Consider the following 22,325-nt stretch of genomic DNA (forward strand, 5'->3'; position numbering starts at 1 on the left):
TGGACTTAATGCAAATACAATACATTTTAAACAGCATCACATGAACAAGATAAATGGCTTCTGCTACTAAATAAATGTTATGTATCTTCCTAATGTGCAGTTTAGATGGAAGCAAAGTGACAACCTGGCATTTAGTGCACTATTACCTATACAGTGAATTACTGATATTTGTTTATTTAATTTTTGACTATATGATAACTGCAAACAGAAAATGTCTACTGTCCAACAAAAACGCATTTTATTATTGTGCAGTAAACCATTCAGAACGTCTTTAAGGACTGCAGTCACTTGTTGGAAAATGCCTGAGAAGTGTTTTCCCCCATTTAAATCCTAGTTTATATTTGGTACAGCCTTAATATGATTTTGGCAACTGGTATCATTTTGAAGCTAGAACAGCAGAAAATCTAGGCTATAAAACTGCTTAACAGGAATGTATGACTTTATTGCAACATTGTGAATGTCAGTACTAGAGTAGGTAGTGCAGTAGGTCACCTACACACATTTACTGTTTTCTTTTGGCAAAAGCTAAATAAACTCCATTATTATTCCAGTATCATTGCCAACTAACTGATTTATCAGTGTTTTTCATTTGTATCTTTCTTAAAGGACATGTACAGCCTACATTTGCCTTCAATGTATATCAGTTGGGCATGTCTCCCCCACCCAAATGGCATAATTTGAACTGCATATACCCCTTCTGTTTGCCAGCAGCATCACATTTTCCTAAAGCAAATAGCAGCTTTCATCTGGTGGCCATTTTTCCTCTATACATAATCGGATACATTTAAATCTGCAAACAGCATACACACACTTGATTTAATCAAGAATACAGAACTGACTGATAAAAGTTTTACTTTGTTTGAGCTGAGTACAGGAGAGAAAGTTAGGAGAAAAAAAGTGATGCGGACAGCTAAGGCTGAGTTTCTATGGCAACCAGCAATGCCATCTCTTCACTGGTTGCTAGACTGGGGGGCGTGTTTAGTAATCTGAGCTTAGAACAACTGAGCTTGCCCACAAGCCAGAAGTCAAAGCAAGTTCCTGAGGGAGAGGGCCGAGTGGGTTACAGGGGGAGAAGGAAATCTAAGTGATTAAGGGGATGTTGTAGCCTTCCTATTAACCTCTGGACAACCAGTGTGGCAGGTATTGAAAGATTTCCAAGAGGCTATTCACTGATTACATTTTTATGTGTAAGGTTTACATGTCCTTTAAGAGCTAAAGTGTGGGAGCTTGAACCAAATAAGCCTGACAACACTGATAAACAGTGTCTTTTTTTGTCTCTTCTTTGTTTTTAAAATGAACCCACAGTTTTCAAAGATCTAAAAAAGTAAAACCTGGTATTTTCCCTTGTATATTACTTAGGGACAAGTTAGTATAATGAACTTTTATGTGTGATTAGGAGATAAGATTGTTCAAAATAATGAACCCAGTAAAATTAAAGTAAGAATTTTAATTGCATATTGTGAATTCATGTTAATAAAAGTGAAAATATAGTGTGGGAGGTAGAACATAATTGGGTATCAAAGGTGCAAATTGCTATTCAGTCATAAAGATGTATAGATGTATGTTTCTGAGCTGCCTGATCTGAATAAATATATATATATATATATAGGGGTTGCAAATGTAATATTTCTGTGTTCCTTAGAGATGACGAGCATTTGCTCATCCAGCACTACTGCCAAAGCTTGAACCAAGAATCCCCTCTGAGTCAGCCTCGCAGCCCTGCTCAGATTCTTATTTCTTTGGAGAGTGAGGAACGAGGAGAGCTTGAGAGGATCCTTGCTGACCTGGAAGAAGAAAACAAGTTAGTTCAATTTATTTCAGAAATGTCCTTTGATCCTAGCAATATTGAGTTTAGAGATGTCGCTAACCACCCCAGACATGTTTTGTGCATTGCTATTGACTGCTCTGTTCATATTTATTCCAAGTGCAGTCATGTGACAACCAGAGCACCATGTCATTGCTGCTAAAGCATCCTGTTATCAGATTCAATCTGCATTAATACATGTTCCATATATTAAAATTGTGGTAACTCTTTTTTCACAGTCCATTCTAGTTTGTAAAACTGACATTTTATTATACAGACAACAGGGGAAATAATAAAGACAAACAAAAAAAAATGAAACTCCAACTTTTGTTAAGATACGGAAAGGTTAAGCTAATTACTTTTTTTGTCTATAGGAAGTATTTCACCAATTCACCAAATCACAGAAGCTGTAATCACCAATACAGTATGCTTTCCATGCAGGGAATCTTTTTAATTCCTCCATTTTAATATGTAAGGGTTATGACTGTCATTTTTTAGACCAGCCCAAGAGTTTATCATGTGTATGGCTCTCATAATTAAAAGTTTGCAATGAGAAGCTAACAGCTGGTTACTGTTGGCAGTGGAACAACTGTATGTACGCTCAAATACTCCCTGGTATCCCTGACTAACAAAGAAGCTGTTCTTAATCACTTGTGCACATAAATGTTTAACCTAAGCCAATTCTATTTGCATAATGAGTATGTACTTCCAAGTGTCAAATAAGCAAGTTCCCAAAGAAGAAAATGTTATATAGTACTGGTTCAAAGTACATTTATTTTGGGGACAAAACACCCTCTGCTCACATCCTTAATGGCATATAAATTTGGTTACACAACATGCCTTATTGTTTGCATATTTTAATGTGTTAGTCAAGTTATTTGTTTACGCTAACAGGAATTTGCAGTCGGAATATGATAGATTGAAGGAGCAACATGATCACAAGGGATTGTCTCCTCTGCCTTCTCCTCCTGAAATGATGCCATCCTCCCCACAGAGCCAGCGGGATGCTGAGCTCATTGCTGAAGCCAAGCTACTACGCCAGCACAAGGGGCGCTTGGAAGCCAGGATGCAGATCTTAGAGGATCACAACAAACAATTAGAATCCCAGTTGCATCGACTGAGACAGCTGCTGGAGCAAGTACGACATGTTGTCCTTGGCCATTTCTAGTTGTCTGCTCACAGATTGTGGTTACTGTAGTGCTAATCAGCAACTTGCAACCTCTTGCCACCATGTTTCACCTCTCATTATGGTGGTTTAGTTACAAATCTAATATTATTATAAAAAAAAAGTGAAGTGCTGTTTGTGTTTGTTGGTTCCAAATTTCCTTTGGTCATCATACATATCTCCTTCCTGATGTAGAATTTTCTTGGGCAGATTATGTTGCTGACCGAAGAACTGGTCTTAAAGACTGGTTTGCCTCTAGTTTTAGTATATAATAAGGGGTAGAGGTTTTTCATACTAACTAATAAAAGAATGTATAAGGGGGCAGGTTTAGGTACTATCTGGTAGACTAGTCTACTTTTCAACAAGATATCCATGAAAATTCACAGGTGCTGCAGAAATTTCCAACTGATCATTCTACTGAATGGCATGGTTTGTTTGTCATCTTTTTGCCCAATTAGTATCTGAACCTTCATGCCATTCCTATGTACCAACAGTCTTTCTGTTTGTTCAGAAGTTTGTTGACTTGCAAATGCAAATGTTACCTAATTTAACTTTGACAGTTAAAAGACGTTATCCTGTTCTTTATTCCAGTGATCAAAAGCTAGACATCAAACTTTAACATTTTATTTTTCCACTTTGCTTTTTATCAATGTGGGTCATGGTTAATTTTGGTAATGATAATATAATCTTAATTAGCAATCTTTTTCTCATAAAAAGTCCTTCAATTCAATTGTCATCTTTATTAAAGCCTTACTATAGCAGATACTAGAATAAAAATAACTAAGGATGTTTCCCCTGTCTTTGTTTACTTTGGATAGTGCTGACATGGATTTGTAGTTGAGCCAAAATTGTACATTTAATGAGTAGGTAAACTACCTCAAAAGTTGGTAAAAATTAATAGAGCTTTTCCAGCAACTTCTCTTAAAGGGTTTGTTTGCCTTTACATCACACTAAAAGTTAATTTAGAGTGCTTTTTTTTACTAGGGTCCAATTTAATATAGCAATAGGGCAGTGGTTTGAAAGAGATGCAGGAATATGAATAGAAGAGGGCATAAATGTTCCTGGTCACTGTGGAACATGAGACCCTAACAAAAAACTCACACAATGTCTGTAACAAATGACTCCTAGGGGCTGATTCATTAAAACACGAGTTCGAATCCCGAATGGGAAGAATTCAGATTGGATACGATAATTTCTGAAGATCGCAAATATCACGAAAATGCTTACGAAAAAATCGTATTAGTCACGATAATATCGTATTGGCGATCCTAAAGTCACACATTTTTTGTAACGATTGTCAACAGCGGCAGAACCTTTCCGAATTTTTCGCACGGGCGTACAAAAAAGTCACGCAACCGTGAAAAAATCGGCGAAAATACACTCGAAGCGTTTGAATAAATCTCCCCCCTAGTGTCTACATGATATATGCCATAGTTATAAAAATATATATATTTAAAATTTTTAGTATATTGGCAGTAAAATCCTCATAAGCCAAGATGGAAATAGAAGAGGCCCCATTCCGCGATCTAATTGTTTGGTTGTATAGCCAGAAAGATGTATTTTGGCTATGGCGAGCTTCAGCTTAAAATATTATTTTCAAAAAGATTAACTTAAAATGACTTGGCAACGACCTTACTATCTACAAATCATGTCATTCCAGTAGTTTGTGGCAGCTGCTCGTAAGGGCTGTGGCAGATGGAGAGACTAGTCGCTCGCGACAAATCTCCCTTGTCACGGGTGACTAGTCTCCCCGAAATACTATCCCACCGGCGGGATGGCATACGCAGCGCCACGATTTCCCCGAAATTACGGAAGTTGCCTTGAGAGGAAATCTCCCCATGTGCCACAGCCCTAAGTAGCCATGACTGCCTTTTTTAACTGACCCACTGTCAGCATTAGAAAGGGCTAGGCAGTGTACACGGCAGCTGATAAGGGTACTATACCTAGTAGGTTGGGCTGCAGCTTTATTGGCGTCACCTTACTGTGACTCTTATTGTGTTTGCTCACAGTGAGCGCTCAATCAACTTACCATTGCACCCTCTGCCCTGATGTTGGGCTACTGAACCACTCGATTATGCCAATTCTGGCACCTTATAAAGGAATTATAACATATCAGAAGGATTAGAGATACATTAGCTGTTAAGACAAAGCTAAAACTGCAAGCTAAGACAGTAATGTTGTCTCTAAAGCTTGGATAAAAGAAAGCCAATGGAAAATAAATATTATTTCCTTTAGATAACTGTATAAGGAAACATAATGAATGCATTGTGGCCCTTTAAAACCACTTAATATGCATGACCAAGTCTTTTAGTCTGTATGAATATTAAACTGACAAAGGGCAAAACTGTGCATGAGAAGTAAATGTTAAATATGATTGGAACTTCATTATACTGAAATGATAATGCAGGAATGCAGATATTCTGTCATTATTGCATGTTGTGTCTAAAAACATTACTATCCAAGCACAGATCTTGGGGGGAGCACAGATTTACTGATGATGTTTGGTTAATACACATGGAACTAAATATCTTGTTGTTATTATTATTTGGGACAAATGCTATACCTAGCATTCAATGTTTAGGATGGAAATATAGAACCCAGTTATAATTTGACTGCTGTAACCTGCAAATAGAACTTTCTTTCACTTGTTTTCGTTTTAGCCGCAAGCAGAGGCAAAGGTGAATGGTACAACGTATTCTTCTCCTACTTCCTCGCTGCAGAGATCAGAGAGCAGCCAGCCTATGTTGCTTCGTGTAGTTGGCAGTCAGACATCAGAAAGCATGGGTAGGTCTTAAACATGAATGTTTTTTATACGGATATCATTGGCTTTTTTTTCCCTTCACCAACAAACTTTATGAATGCTGTGATATTAGAAATAATAACTTATTTTGTTATTCTTCAACAATGTTGAATTGTCTAAGATCTGCTGCTTTAAAAGAATATAAGTAAATACTCTCAGAAATAGTCAGAAATTAGCTTTAAACACATGCACTGTAGAAAATGATAGAAAATGTTTGATACTGCAGTGATGTAATTCGTAAGCCACTAACTCAACTAAGTATGTTAAAAATACAAAATAATTGTTTGTGTATGTATATATAATATATATTTATATAGCGAAACCCAGGGTGGCACTCACCTCGAGTGCAAGGTAAATGATTTAAATATCCAAAAAAAGACCAGCAACACCGAGTTATATTCCAAAATCATCAATCATGTATTAAAAACGCATGAACAGCCAACGTTACCTTTCGGTCCCCATCGGGACCTTGAGAAAGGTAAGAGCTGAAGCAGAGTGCCACCCTGGGTTTGCAATATAAATATAAATATATAATATATAATTTTATAAGGGCCAGCACTCTCTTGCAGTGTGCAGTGTGCACTCTCTTACAGTGTGCATTGCAAGATGTTAGCATCTCATCAGCCTCATCAAGCCCTACTTAAGGACACCCCTCTCAACTCTGTTGAATATACAACACCAAATTAGCCCATGAGCATTAGAGATGTAGCGAACTGTTCGCTGGCGAACTAATTCGCGCGAACATCGGGTGTTCGCGTAAATTCGTGGACTTTTGCCGATGTTCGCCACTTTGGGTTCGCCGCGGGTTTTTTTGGCGCCGCGTTTTTTCGCCTTGGTTTTTCCACCGCGTTTTATCGCCTATGCATATACATAGGAATAGCTTGCGTTTTTTTTGGCGGTTTTTTTTTTTTTTTTGGCGTTTTTTTTTTTTTTTGCCGTTAATTTTTGGCGTTTTTTTTGGCGGTTTTTTTACAAAGTATTTTTCAGAGAAATTTTTGCTTGATCCCCCTCCTGCATGCCACTGCCCAGGTCGTGGCACCCTTTAAACAACTTTAAAATCAGTTTTCTGGCCAGAAATGGCTTTTCTAGGTTTTAAAGTTCGCCTTCCCATTGAAGTCTATGGGGTTCGCAAAGTTCGCGAATATTCGCGAGTTTTGGCGAAAGTTCGCGAACATTTTCGGCGATGTTCGCTACATCACTAATGAGCATCTAACCAGTCATTGACCAATATAACAGTGGGATTAGGGTTGTATTAAACCTGTTTTTGAATCTCTGCTTATGTCTTTGGACTTTGATTGTTACCTGAGAAACAATAACTTACCTTGATCAGTTTATTTATAAAGCTACACAATATTAGTAGAACTGTGTATGAGACAAGGCAAGTTACAGGGTGGGAGACAATGCTGCAGAGTAAGCTTTGCACTTACTAATGTAGTGACTCATGCTTTTTATTCTAACCAGTAATATCCTGCAGAACATATATAAATCAGTTATAAATATATCTGAAATGGCATTCATAGCAGAAGCACATTGCAGTGATTTTTGCAATGACAAGCAGTGTTTTCCCCTAAAAATGACTGCATTTTTAAACTCGGATACCTTTTTTGAACCACCTAATGATTTTCTTGAAGGCTACTTTTGTGTGCGTCTATATTTTCATTGTTTAGCTTCTCAATAAGGGCTTGGTTCTTGCTGAAGTTATTTTTACCTTTTCTCAAGCAGTTCCTCTGGATTTTTTAAGCTTCTTCCTGAATGGGGCATGGTTAGTTCTAAGCTGTGCGAATGTGTTGTGTGGGTGGACTGCCACAGTGCTGAAACAGTTTATAATGTGCTATGGTGTATGCTTTGCTGGCAGTCACGCTTGAAACGCTGTCTCATTGGTTTTTGAAGTTATTTCTAAGGATTTAAATAAACCAGGAGGTGAGAAATATCTATTGGAACTTTATGCTTATAATTTGCTTTGTGTACCAGACATTGCTTTGTATTATTGCATTTCCACATAGACTTCAAGATTCTTTGTTTATTGTTATTGTCTGTGGAGAGAAAATCTCCTGAAACAGCAACATGTCATCTTATGTAGAGTAACTACTTTAAATATAGAAATATAGTCTTCACACAAAGAGCTAAGCCCTCATACTTAACTGTTTATATATGGCAAGATTAGTAGACCACAAACCTAACCTAGAAATTGGTTTATTCTTTCCTTTAAGCATCTGTAATACATAAAGTATGAATTGCTTGTGTTTTTCCCACAGCTAGCACACTGCAAACTCTTCCCACGAGAACCTGCTACTCAATTCACACATTTTGATTTAGATTATTCTATAGTGTAAGGTTAAAAATCAGGAGTTTATTTTCTTGTGGTGTGGAATTCCCAGTGGCATTTCAGTAATATGCAAGTCCCCATTTATATCCTTGCAATTTGTTTCTGACACATTAAGCTATATGCATTTGTTCTTTCTTTTGCGTATACAGTGGCTTGCAAAAGTATTCGGCCCCCTTGAACTTTTCCACATTTTGTCACATTACAGCCACAAACATGAATCAATTTTATTGGAATTCCACGTGAAAGATCAATACAAAGTGGTGTACACGTGAGAAGTGGAACGAAAATCATACATGATTCCAAACATTTTTTACAAATAAATAACTGCAAAGTGGGGTGTGCGTAATTATTCAGCCCCCTGAGTCAATACTTTGTAGAACCACCTTTTGCTGCAATTACAGCTGCCAGTCTTTTAGGGTATGTCTCTACCAGCTTTGCACATCTAGAGACTGAAATCCTTGCCCATTCTTCTTTGCAAAACAGCTCCAGCTCAGTCAGATTAGATGGACAGCTTTTGTGAACAGCAGTTTTCAGATCTTGCCACAGATTCTCGACTGGATTTAGATCTGGACTTTGCTGGGCCATTCTAACACATGGATATGTTTTGTTTTAAACCATTCCATTGTTGCCCTGGCTTTATGTTTAGGGTCGTTGTCCTGCTGGAAGGTGAACCTCCACCCAGTCTCAGTCTTTGCAGACCCAAGAGGTTTTCTTCCAAGATTGCCCTGTATTTGGCTCCATCCATCTTCCCATCAACTCTGACCAGCTTCCCTGTCCCTGCTGAAGAGAAGCACCCCCAGAGCATAATGCTGCCACCACCATATTTGACAGTGGGGATGGTGTGTTCAAAGTGATGTGCAGTGTTAGTTTTCCGCCACACATAGCGTTTTGCATTTTGGGCAAAAAGTTCCATTTTGGTCTCATCTGACCAGAGCACCTTCTTCCACATGTTTGCTGTGTCCCCCACATGGCTTGTGGCAAACTGCAAATGGGACTTCTTGGGATGTTCAAGGCTTTGAAAATCTTTTTGTAGCCTAAACCTGCTTTAAATTTCTCAATAACTTTATCCCTGACCTCTCTGGTGTGTTCTTTGGACTTCATGGTGTTGTTGCTCCCAATATTCTCTTAGACAACCTCTGAGGCCGTCACAGAGCAGCTGTATTTGTACTGACATTAGATTACACACAGGGGCACTCTATTTAGTCATTAGCACTCATCAGGCAATGTCTATGGGCAACTGACTGCACTCAGACCAAAGGGGGCTGAATAATTACGCACACCCTTCTTTGCAGTTATTTATTTGTAAAAAATGTTTGGAATCATGTATGATTTTCGTTCCACTTCTCACGTGTACACCACTTTGTATTGGTCTTTCACGTGGAATTCCAATAAAATTGATTCATGTTTGTGGCTGTAATGTGACAAAATGTGGAAAAGTTCAAGGGGGCCGAATACTTTTGCAAGCCACTGTATGTGTGGTTTGTGGGTTTGAGAATGTATACCAACAGCTTGAAAAAAGTTAAGTATTTTATTTCTATTAACTTTGTTGCATTCCTTGTTCCCAGTCCCTCCACTCCTACCCACGTATCAACTTTCCACTAGGAGGACTTCCCTCTCAACTTTGTTGTCTTCTACCATATAATCTACTTCCAGCTCTTATTTTAGTAAAACCTTCAGAAGCTGCCCATCCAGAAATATTCCTATCTGGTTCACTGTGTATAGAATTGCCTAAGAGCTTTTTAAATGTTATACAGAATTACTTAAATAACTGCATTTATGTTGTAGTGAAAGAGGCACCCTAGAAAAATGTCTTTTTTCACTCTCTGGTTCTTAGCAGGAGCTGATGCCCAGAAATTTACCTGGTGTTTAGTAGTAGACGGAGAATCCCTCCATCTCTGCTTAACCATGAAATGGGGGGGGGGGGGGGGTTAATGTTGAGTAAATAAGCTGCTCAAAACATTCCCATTGTACTAAAACCCTAAGGCAGTGCTGTCCAACTTTTCCCATCTACAGGGACAAGTAAATGATATTGGTTTGTGGACTGATATAAAATGATGAAGTCATGCAAAGAAACCTATATATCATAGATAGGCATTGGGTAGTATCTCATCCAGGCCACTGGCCTCCAGTTGGACAATCTGCCCTAAGGGAACAGTTTTGCTGCTTTATATAGCTCTGTGGAGTCACATATCATTATATGGTTCAGAAAGGAGTTTTCAACCCCAATTTCCCAAAAAATAGGTGGGACACTATGTGTAAATAAAAAGAGAATGGAATGGTTTGCAAATCATTAAAATATTTAATATATCTATTATTTATAATATTTAATTGCAAAACACCTGCTCATTTTAAATTTGATGCCTGCAACATGTTTAAAAAAAAAAAAGGTTGGCACCTACCTCATCCCCTTCATGATATCAGAGATAGGGCAGGTCAGGCACAGATCTATAAAGGTGCCTAAAGGTGCCCATACACGTTAAGATTCGCTCGTTTGGCGAGATCACCAAGCAAGTGGATCTTCACTCAATATCCCCACCTATGGGTGGGCGATACCAGGGAGCATGTAGGCTAATTCGATCGGTTGGCCCTGGGGCGGCAATGGGGCAGTCGGTTTGGGGACCGCATTAACGAGTCGATGCGGTCCCCGATCCGACTAGATTTTCTAACCTGCCCAATCGAGATCTGTCCGATTTCAGGCCAGATATAGGTCAGGCAAGCCCATCGGTAGTCCCCATACACGGGCTGATTAGACGCCGAATCGGTCTAAGGGACCAATATCGGCAGCTAGAATCGGCCTGTGTATGGGGACCTTCACTCTGTTGAGTTGAGAGCAGAGGAAGGTTAGCATTGGGTGCACGTCAAGTTTTTGATTTTTGACCTGCACATCACTAGCCTAAAGCTCTAGTATTCAATGGCTGTGATATTCAGGCCCTCAGGTCCAACTGCATTAAAATAGACACAATTCTGTAGTGGGAATCACAGCATGAGCTCAGGAATACTTCTAAAATCCATTGTCTGGGAACACATTTCATCACTGGATCCACATATGCCAGTTAAAGATTGACCATGTAAAGTAGAACCCATATATAAACATGATCTGGCTTGTTACCAACGCACAGCTGAAAAGTCAGCACCCATGATGGTATGGGGGTGCATTAGCACTGGGGGTGGTTTGCACATCTGAGCACCATTAATGCTGAACAAAATATATAGGTTTTGGAGCAACATATGGTGCCATCCAGACAACATATTTTTAGACAATACTGATCAGTATTGTCTATTGCAGTAGCCGCCACAAGTAACTGGCTACAAGCAGCACTGTGTGTCTTTAAACTTTTTGGGGTTTTTTTCTGTTTAAAGTTGCAATTGCGCAATATTTTTCACACTTTCTACCAATACACTATCCTGATATTGTTTACTTATATTATGAAGAATTCTTTGTCTCATCGCAGACCCTTTTAGAGAGCGTAGGAGAATTTGCACAGTTAATAAGGTAATCATCGCCTTGCAGGGGAAATTCGAAAGAACCATCAGCAGACATCATCCCTCGGCTAACAATCATGTCCTGACTAGAGAACATCGTCCTGGAATTCCCAGTGGGAACGTTTTATGCTCAGTAGTCTGAATCATTATTTCCATGGCGACAGGGATGTACTTTAGCTTTTGACAATCCATATGATTGCAAAGTCATCTTCAGTATTATACAGAGCCCTTCGGTGAATATTGATTTCCCATACAATTGAAGGGGAAAGGGATGGGCTATTTTTAAACATCTATTTATATTTATTCATTAATCTTTTTCTCTCTGTCATATATAAAATAAAGGGAGGCTTTTGGTATTGCCACTGAACTTTTATTAATGGTGGTGCAGGGAGAGCCTTGGGCCTTTCTCTTTAAAGGGCAGCTAAAAGCATTAAACCTTATAATACTGTATGTGTTGCCAGTAAGATGTAGGGCTGCTGTACTGCTTCCCCTAACAACAGCCTTGTTCATTAGGTGTTCCCTCTGTGCTTCTCCCCAATACTTATTTGTAGATGAACGCTTACTGGATCCTATCTACTTGTAATATCAGCCATCTATTAGACAGGTACTACACAGGGATATACTGGTCATAGTAATGAAGTACAACAGCAATTTGCTTGTTCCTTGCTACTATTATTTAATCCATAATATGCCAGGGCCTTAGTTTCCCTTTACTGTGCCTTGGATTTAGACACAAAACTTTTATTGTAAAGGACTGCAGGACAGGCACTGTGGGCAGCTCTGCACACAATTATAACTGTGCTTGTTCTCTCTCTGTGACTATTATTATTATTATTTTGCATATTTATGAACCAATCATGGCTTTTCCTCTTTAAGCTAGTGTCTGTTGTAGCAGTAGCATGGTTGTAGATTATTAAAAATCTGAAATGGAAGTGTAATTACAGAGAGTAGCAATCACTAGGTCTATGATTATTCTATTTCTCTTGTGTAATAATGGAAATATTTGAAGGATAGAAACACTAATGACTTTTATGCAGTATATTGTGAGTTGTCTGAGAGACTGAGCCTTCCAGAGACATTGCAGAACTGTCACTCACATTCAACCTTGGGCATATACTTACATAATTTAATCAAGATCTAGATTTTGTTTTGTATTTTATTAAGTGTTCCTTAGGGGGTTTAGTATAATGCATGACTTTTGCTACATCTTGTCTCAAATAATGTTTTATCATACTCTGCCTCCCATATACCTTCTCTGACACTATACAATATATTCGTCTATCGAGACTCTGCCAGTCTGTGTTGTAACAAACAAATGCTATAATATAACAAAATTATTTGTATGCTTCCTTTTCTTGAGCTTTCAAGGCTGTAATATATTAACTGTAAGCAATTTTCTTATACTAATGCAGTAAAGGTTTGTTGGCAATGTCTGGACTGTATATATTTGCTTGTGTTAGCAGTAGGGGAAGGTTGGAAGAATTTTGGGGTGAGACCTGTCCTGAATTTTTTTTTAAATTACTCTTTAGTGCCTGATACATAATTAATTTGCAGATGGTCCTATATATAGTAAGCTTCTGGCAGCATCTGATGAAAGTCCCACCACTGGTGCATATAAATATCGTTCTTACACCCAACACTCCATAGGCATCACTCCAATATAACTGGTAATCCTTCAGTCACTGTATCCAATAACTTAGTAATAGGATTTACTGGGGAGGGGGATGGCTAACATTTTGGGAATCCGGATTACCTTGTCCTTTAAGGTTACCAGATCATATGAAAAATCAGTCATGTAGAAAATCCAGCTCACAGGGCTGTACTGAGTGCATTTAATTAAAATGGAGTCACTGCACCCCAGCAATGTGTATTACGGTTTTTTCGAATTGGCTGGTAACTCTTCCTATAAATTGAATGCCACAGACTGTATATCATATTTTACAATATTCAGATATTTTCACTTCTTGTATTGTCCACTCACAAGCAAAGCTCCAATGGGGCAATATATAGCTATGCTCAGTCTGATGCAGATAAATAGAACACTGTGCTCGGCTTATCGTTTTAATACAAAAAACTTTTCATATTAAAGTATGAAGATGATTCAAACTACTGAGCATAAAACGTTCCCACTGGGAATTCCAGGACGGTGTTCTCTAGACAGGACATGATTGTTAGCCGAGGGATGATGTCTGCTGATGGTTTTTTCGAATTTCCCCGGCAAGACGATGATTACCTTATTAACTGTGCAAATTCTCCTACTCCTACTCTCTATACACATGCCCCTACCTTCCTCTTATTTCTTCTTGAGTCTCAGGTTTAAAGATATGGAGGAATTGATTATACTGGGTAGACTAGTGTGATTAACTATCTACTACCTCTTAAACAATTTCTCTGAAGAACCAAAAAGGTAGAATCTAGCATTAGTGTCTTTGGTTTCACATTTTTGAGTGCAACAACAAACACAAAAATAAACAGTTGTTTATTTCCCCTTTAACCATATAGTGGAAAATTATGAACACTTTAAGTTAAACTAATTACAGTTAACTTGTTACGTTCACAGTAAGGGAAAGGCAGAGAAGACGAAGCGTCCTGCTACCATTGCAGACTGCCAGAACAGCCCTTTCGAATGCATCAGAAATGCCTGGAAAGGCTTAATGCCTCCAAACACTAATCATACAGCAATTTTATATGCTTACTGTTGCTCGTTCGGTTTTCTGAATATTGTAATGAGAATTCATGTGCTTCAGGTGTTAGCATGGTGAGCAATCTGCGAAGACATTGAAATTCAAACACATTCATGGACTGCAGGATAAAAATAGAACGTGCTTTTGTGTACTGAAACAGTTTGGGTGGTTTATGAGTTGCAGCATCTTTGTATGCAGAACAATGCTGAAAAGATTGAGATACCTTATTTTAGGAAACGATATATTAAAGGTATGGGATCCCTTATCTGTAAACTTGTTATCCAGAAAGCTCCTAATTACAGAACGTCAATCTCCCATAGAATCCATTTTAAACAAATAGTTTGAATTCAAATGATTTCCTTATGATAATAAAACAGTACCATGCACTTGATCCCAAATAAGCTGCATGAATCCATATTGGAGGCAAAACAGTCCTACTGGGTTAATTTAATGTTTAAATGATTTTTACCAGACTTATGGTAAGGAGATCCAAATTACAGAGAAAATCCTTACCCAGAAACCCCATCCCCAAGCATTCCCTCTAATAGATTCTATACCTGTAGTTCTACATTATCGCCCACACTCAGGTTTAAGTGAATAAATGGCCATACCTCTTTAGATCCAAGCGGGCTAATTCAGTCGTCTGGCCCTGGGGAGATGGCCATAGGAGAAGTTGGATTGGGGACCGCATCAAAGAGCCGATCCGACTAAATGTTTTAACCTGGCCGATTTCAGGCCATATTCGGTCAGCCAGGCCCGTCATTGGTGCCGCTACACGTGTATGGCCACCTTTAGCCAGCACTGGGGGGTTTTTCCTGCAAGGTGTAAAAATGAGAAACAGGGATCTTCTGCCTAGTGACTATAAAAAAAAGATTTCAAATAAGCATGTTTGTTTGTGGTAACTTATATTCTTGAGCACCACTAGAACAGAGAAAGACTCGTTCAATATACCTTGGATAGATTATTTTCATTTTTGATTGCTGAATCTTAAAATATGCGATACTGTTTGAAAAATTGCAGTGTTTTCTTCAAAGGAAACTGAGTCCTAGCAAGTAGAAAATAAAGAGATGGCAGAGAATTGCAGCTTAAGTAACCGTATTATGTCATAGCTACAAGGTAACCTCTTCTGCTGGAAACATACCAAGAACTCTTTGGCAGACAAGTCGTGTCTAGGACATGTTAATGCTTCATTTACTTTAGGAGACTAGGGCAAATGAAGGAACTGAAATCTTCCTGAAACATGTGAAAGTCATTAGAACAAATATCGACGTGTCCTTGTCCATAAACACATAAACACTGCTTACAAATTGGTCTAATCACTGACCAAAACCTTTAGTGCAATAAAAGGGCCATCCTGATTAGGTAAATTCCTTCAGTAATTTTTCTTAGCACTTATTGCTCATTTGGTTTTGTATTTATTCATTCTTACAGAATGTTAAAGGGCAAACATTGGCGCACTGCCTTTACTCTGAATTTTTATATAACAAAACAATGTGATTTTGCATTTTTTTTTGCATACACTTCGGTTCCTCAATGGCCTTGAGTTTAATTTTGTTTTTAAGGGAATACAATCCTATATGGTATTTTTCATATCTCAAACTACTCTTTGTATGAGCTTATCATGCTGTATACCTCCACAGAGGTATTTCCCATATATCAAAACAACATTTTCTAAATGGTGCAGCCTTTTAAAGGGCTATTGATGCCTTCATTGAGGCAAGTAAGTGCTTTATTGTTTGGAAAACCATATTTAAAAAGAAAAATCTATTTTGGTAATTTACTGTTAAATCCTTCAAATGTTGTCCATGTGTGGGATCCCCGTACATTACCATAGAAATTGCAAACATACTCAGATTCTGCTGGGTTGGCAGAAAAGCTTCCATATTGTAAGAATGCACTCAGAAGACCTAGTCAGGTCTCACAGCTGAGACCCCATGCTATTTAGGGTGGCTCCCCATGACCCACAATGTCACTTTTTAATACAACAACAGAGACTCTGGGACCTGAGGGTGAATCACAGTCTGGGTCATATTCAAGCAATTTTAAGAAACACTGCTGTAAGCTGTCATGGGAAGCAAGTGTAAAAGTTTACATTGTTTTGATCTCCGCAGTTTCCCCTGGGAAGAAGCAGTCATAGGGCTTTGCTTGCCACAGCCCTGAGGCTCAAGGCATATTAGTATAATTAGGCACATTAGTGACCCAAACCATCTCTGCTGCCTCCAATTGACTCTAATGCAAACCACCAAAGGATGTCAATACTGGCGGTTCTTGAGGTGAAGGTATGGTAATGCTTTCTGCAGAATGAATATAGCATTTGCTAACATGGCAAATCTATCAGCTGTAAAATGCCTTTCCTTCTCCTTTAAAGGAGAAGGAAAGTCTAATAAAGAGTTAATCTCAAGCTGCAGGCATACCTTTAGTTGTCTCAATAGTGCCCTTAAGTGTCCCCATATTTCTGTTCAGATGATCAGAAGCCAAACAGGAAGTAAAAACACTGAGCTATGTAAAGAAAATTCCCATAATGCCTCACTCTTGCACAGACACCCAGACCAAGTGAACATGCTCAGTGTGTAAGACTACTGCTGATTGGCTCAGATCCACATTCCTAAGGGGGGGTGGAGTGCGTTCTTAGCATTCTTGAGGGAGGGGGGGGCAGGAAAGAGCAGAAAGCAAAGAGCTGCGTGTCTGTGGCAGAGGAAAACAGACACAACTAATCTTTTGACAGGGAACTCAGTGCAGCGTTTCTGTGAGTGCTTATGGCTGTATTTACATAGACCTTTCTGATAAAGCTTACTTCGTTTTTGCCTTTCCTTATCCTTTAACCTCAGTGTGTTGTAATCCAGTCTTCAGTGTGACAGCACTGAGTCAGTCCATACTTTAAATATCTAGGGGGAGTGTATATTAAAGGAGAAAACATTAACTCCATCTCCCATCTTAATAGTAATCCTATAGAAAAATCAAATAAATGTAAGTAATCATATCATGCATGCTGCATTTAGCTTACACCTAGAAAACTAGAACAGTGGTCTTTCCTAATATTCTTTCTTTATTTTTTTTTATAAAAATCACTGGTGACTGTGAAACTTTCTGTACAGGATAACCTATTCCAATCTGTTTACAGAGCATCCATATGCTATAAACTCTAAAGAAAGAGATTGTTGATTGAACATGACACATGCTATAGATGTTGGCCTGCCTTGAGGGTATTGGTATATCGGGTATCTATACTATGTCATATGTTGCACTACACGCAGGGATGAAGAATAATGATGTCCCTGTGCTTTTTCCAGGTGAGGATGATCTCCTCAGCCCTCCTCATGACTCAAGCACAGGCCTAGAAGATGTGATGGAACAGCTAAACAACTCCTTCCCAACTGCAAGAGGTAATAAAATAGTAATTATTTAAAAACATGTTTTTAACATTTTCTTTTTTACTTTCTCTTCCTTCTATCCCTCTTGGTTTATAAACCAGCAAGCCCCACTGATTCTTGTGAATTTCTGTTTGTTTTTTTTCAGTATTTGCAAGGAAACAAATCAATATGCTTTAGTAAGCAGTTGAGCTTCAGGCATCTGATTTTATTGAAACTGTGGCCTTTTGTAACATTTTGTACTCTATTACAAAGTTAAAAAAGTGAATATACTCCAACTGCAAAATCCTACTGGTTTTTACCCATAACATCAACTTGCTAATAGCAAGAAAAGATTTTCTTCAGCAGTGCTTGTTGTAATATTGATAAGCTGTTTAAAGACAACAATGTTACTGGGCAAAGAAATTCAGAAAGAGATTTTGAAACCTGACCTGAACTATAAGTTGAGGCTGTGTGTAAGTGTTGCAAGTGCAATACATGTTGAATGTAATCATAAGTGTTAGGATGCATTAAACCCAAAAATACCATTTTGATTTATCAACAAAAATATAATTGTAAGCACATTTCCTTTATATACTTATTATATATTTGCAGTGGTTTTAAAGTTGTTTGTAAATGCAATAGCTATTTAAACCAGCACCCATCTCTTTCTTGCTACCCTCTGCACTGCTAGTACTCACTATTGAAAAAAGTGTACCAGTAGGCAAAAGCAGTATGCAAGGCATGGTTGGAAATGGAGTCTTGGCAGGAGGAGCACCGAGTCCTGCTGTACTGTTTCAAGTAGGTTGTAAGTAAAAATAATCTGCAGGCTGTGTGTCTATCACCATTCACCCCTGTAGCAAGTAAAGAAGCTTAACATTGGGATTTACTCGTAGTTTTTACCAGAGCATGCCTAACCAATAGATGGGGTACTACTACACTGCTTTATTCTGTACAGACCCAGCTCACAGCTGGAGTTAACCTTTTAAATGAGAGGAAAAGACTAAAGTACTGAGGGGTGCCAATTTCTTAGGTATTCCCAGTGATTATAATAGCTTACATCAGACTCTGGTTGGTGCTCCTTTTCACTGAAAAACACACATACCAAGGGCACCATTGTACCACCATGTTCTACCAATTCCTTGTAGTTGGCCTGGGTTGTGTACTTGTGCAGTACAGCAAAATCAGAACAAAAATGGAACTCTGCAAGCCCAGAATGAAGATCCTGAGGAAGAAAGATGGCAGTGTTGCACTAACAAGAGTACTACCTCAGGCTGATGCATTGCACTGCTGGAGGGATCGGCTGGAAGTTGGAGTGATATCAAAATGCTCCCACTTAATTGTAGATATGATAACAGTACTCAATAGTAAGAATCTGGTTTACCCAGTTCATGACTCCTCCGGATTATATTGAGTAGGAGAAACAATTATCTGAAAGCAGTTCTGTTGTGTACCGCTGGCTCTTTTTGGAGGCTCATACTGAGGCTTATACTGTATGGTCATAACGATTATAAAGGAGTATGATGCATATACTGTTGTACTATTAGACCCTACAAACGTTTTGAAACTAGAATTACACAGTACAGTCCTGCACAGAACCAATTTTTGAGACCCAGACCGGCATTTTTACTCTTTGAACTGCTAACCAACCCAAACCAACATGCAACTAACTTATCTGTGACCCAATCCGCAACCTGCTTACTACCGTTAAACAGGAATTGCTCTGACATCATCTGAAGTGGCTGGGGGGTGAAATTTTTTTTTTAAGGAGTAAAACATAGATTATATAGGTAATATAATAAATATGGATATGATCTGCAACCTGACCCACTGCTGGACTCTAGCACACAGATCTGAGAATACGATGAGGCCATTGACACATTTACTGGTTAAACATGCATGTTATAATAAGCCAAAAACAATACAGGAAGAAAGCCATACACCCGTAAAAGACCACATGTTACTTTATGCTAAAATATTTAGGCAAAATGCGTAACCTCAAGTGGTACAACTCTTCTTCAGTTATTATGCTACTGACCTATGAAGGTAGACATTTTCTTCTTTTCTAGTAACCCATACCAGTCAGATGCTTTCAAACAGCAGACGAGTAAAGCCTTACTACTTGTTACTATGGGTTGTTAGAACTCCGGCAAATATTCCAGAACCACGGTGACCAAATAACCAGTTCAGTGTTTGTTTAGATTCTAGTAACTCATGGCAACCCCTTTTTTGCTTTCAATAGCAGACCAGTGAAACCTTCCTACCAGTTAACTATGCGCTATTAGTACTGGAGCAAATATAATATATTACTCCATTGAGCATGTTCAGCAGTCATTTTGCATATGATAACGTTTCTGTATATATACAGTAGCTGCATACCCAGAATCCCCCAGATTATTACTGCCATGTGCCAAGTTGAATGTATGTATATATATATATATATATATATATATATATATATATATATATATATATAATATATTAGAAGTTCACCTATGAATATTTTGATAATGCCAGTATTATATTTAATATGCATTAAAGGACATGTAAACACACCATAAAAAAGTATCTTTAAAATCTTTAAGCACCTGCTACTCTGGCTTTTCAAAGGTTAATAGTAAGGCTGCAGCATCCCCTCAACCACGTGGAACTCCTTTGGGAATTTACTTTGGCTGTTGGCTACTGGGCATGCTCACCTCCAAGCTAAGGCAGTGAATCTTCTCAGTTCAGATTACTAAACACACCCTCCAGTCTAGCCCCCAATGAAAAGATGGAATTGCTGGTTCCCATAGAAACTCTGCTCTGGCTGTCTGCTCCTGTTTTTCTCCTACCCTTTTGTCCTGAGTTCATCTTAACCATTAAAGTGCTCAATCCAAGCAGGCCTTTTTTTTTTATCAAAGTAAGTGTTTGCAGATGTAAACATCATTGATGTGTCAGAGGGAAAATGGCACAGGTAAAGGCTACTCTTTGTTTTAGGAAAATGCGATGGTGCTGGCAAACAGGGGAATATATGCAGTACAAATGATGCCATTTGGGTGAGGGAGATGTGCCCAACTTAAATGGTAGAAGAATTTAGGATTGACATGATATTTATTGCTTTGTTTTGTTGGTAATTAATATTTCAGACAGTATTTGGATTCCACAAATGTATTTGGTTGGTTAGTAATTTAATTGTGTCGGGGGGGGGAACCCTTTTATATTCATCAACTATTGCCCTAAATATATCTACATTGTTAATGAGTGATGTCCTTCTGCGCATACATTGTCCCACTGATCAGACAGGAATGCCCGCATACTTAACTGATTCTGCATAACTGCTCGTTAATTACTGTGGATGAGAAAACATTTGCTGCTTCCATGGCTTCAGATGCTGTTTTGTGAAATTATGCAAGGGCACTCTTATTATTGTCCTTTATCCTCGCGGTCCTTCTCTCAAACTTTCCCATGCAAAGTCTCGGAGCTTCATTGCACACCACACAAGCACATCTGCTACAGCTGAGTGTTACAGCTGCCGTACTAAATCAAAACAGATGTCAAAGCCAGAGGTCTGCTGTTCAGGGGAACTATGTGATTAAATACCACCTCAGTCATTTATTTTAACCCTGACAGATTAAAGCCACAGTGGAAAATGTCTGCACATAAAAAGTGGATATAAATCACTTGATCACAATAAGAGTTTCAGTTGGTGCAGAACCTGGCCTTGCATAAAGTCTGTTTAAAAAAAACAAAAAACTGAAGCCACATAAATTAGGGTGTTTACTGTTTTGTGTTTATGTTTTGTTTTCATTTTTTAGGGTAGTTAGGGACCCTGTTGAACTTAGTCAAATCAAGACCCCCCTGGATGTCCTACTTTAGTTTGCACCTCTCAATTTACCCAGAATTTTTAAGACGGCAAATAATTTTTTTACCCCTCGTGTCACCCTAACTAAACTTTCAGACTAGGCCCCACTTTCACTGTGCAGGTCTCCTTCAGGGGTGCCAGCCCCTCATTGGTTCATTGAAGTGATTGCTTATAAGATTATTGTGGCCCCACCAATATATAATACATACTCTATTTCCCTGATTTCACATTTTCCTGGAACATAAAATGAGGTTTCTACTGTATTTGGGCCAGTTTTATATTCTAATACAATAGGATTGACTAATCTGAGAGATAATTTGTCAGTTCAAACATTATTGCTTTTAAAGCCAAGCAAGCATTCCAGCATTCTTTACTGCTAAGCTTGCCACCAGAGGGCAATGTTTTAGTTCTTTGGATGAGTTTGTTTCCTCAGAGTAGTACGCAAATTAACATAAAAATTTTGATCAAACAGGGCTTTGTATGTATGTATATCTTTATTTATAAAGCGCTACTTATGTACGCAGCGCTGTACAGTAGAATAGATCAATACAACAGGGGCTTATTAAAATAATAGATAAATACAAAGTATAACAATAAATACAAGATAAATACAGTTGCAATAAGTTAAGAGTCGAGGACACAAGAGGAAGGAGGTCCCTGCCCCGTAGAGCTTACAATCTAGACAATTGGTTTATTTCCCCTTGATTCATTCTTCACCTTAGCATCCATGAAGTTATTTCTTGCTCAGCATGTAGTTTTAGGGCAGTAACACACAGCAGGATTTATAGAGTTATGTAGTTCAGTTGGTTGAGGATAGAATATCGCTTCAGTTCCTATATTTATTACATACTAGAAGACATACAAAACAACTAATA

At 38.4% G+C, this 22,325-nt stretch overlaps 1 protein-coding gene across 5 annotated transcripts in view; it reads left to right on the forward strand.

The window, feature by feature from the left end:
• Positions 1-22,325, forward strand: part of dmd.3 (LOC105946662) — a 1,093,908-nt gene that overhangs the window by 1,063,474 nt on the left and 8,109 nt on the right. For all 5 annotated transcript variants that reach the window (XM_031897001.1, XM_031896997.1, XM_031896998.1 and 2 more), the window contains 4 exons: positions 1,643-1,801; positions 2,699-2,942; positions 5,630-5,753; positions 17,553-17,645. In XM_031897001.1, coding sequence (XP_031752861.1) covers positions 1,643-1,801; positions 2,699-2,942; positions 5,630-5,753; positions 17,553-17,645 — 620 coding nt within the window. The remainder of the gene's footprint in view (positions 1-1,642; positions 1,802-2,698; positions 2,943-5,629; positions 5,754-17,552; positions 17,646-22,325) is intronic.

Source organism: Xenopus tropicalis, chromosome 2, assembly GCF_000004195.4.
Source record: "Xenopus tropicalis strain Nigerian chromosome 2, UCB_Xtro_10.0, whole genome shotgun sequence".
Lineage (NCBI taxonomy): Eukaryota > Metazoa > Chordata > Amphibia > Anura > Pipidae > Xenopus > Xenopus tropicalis.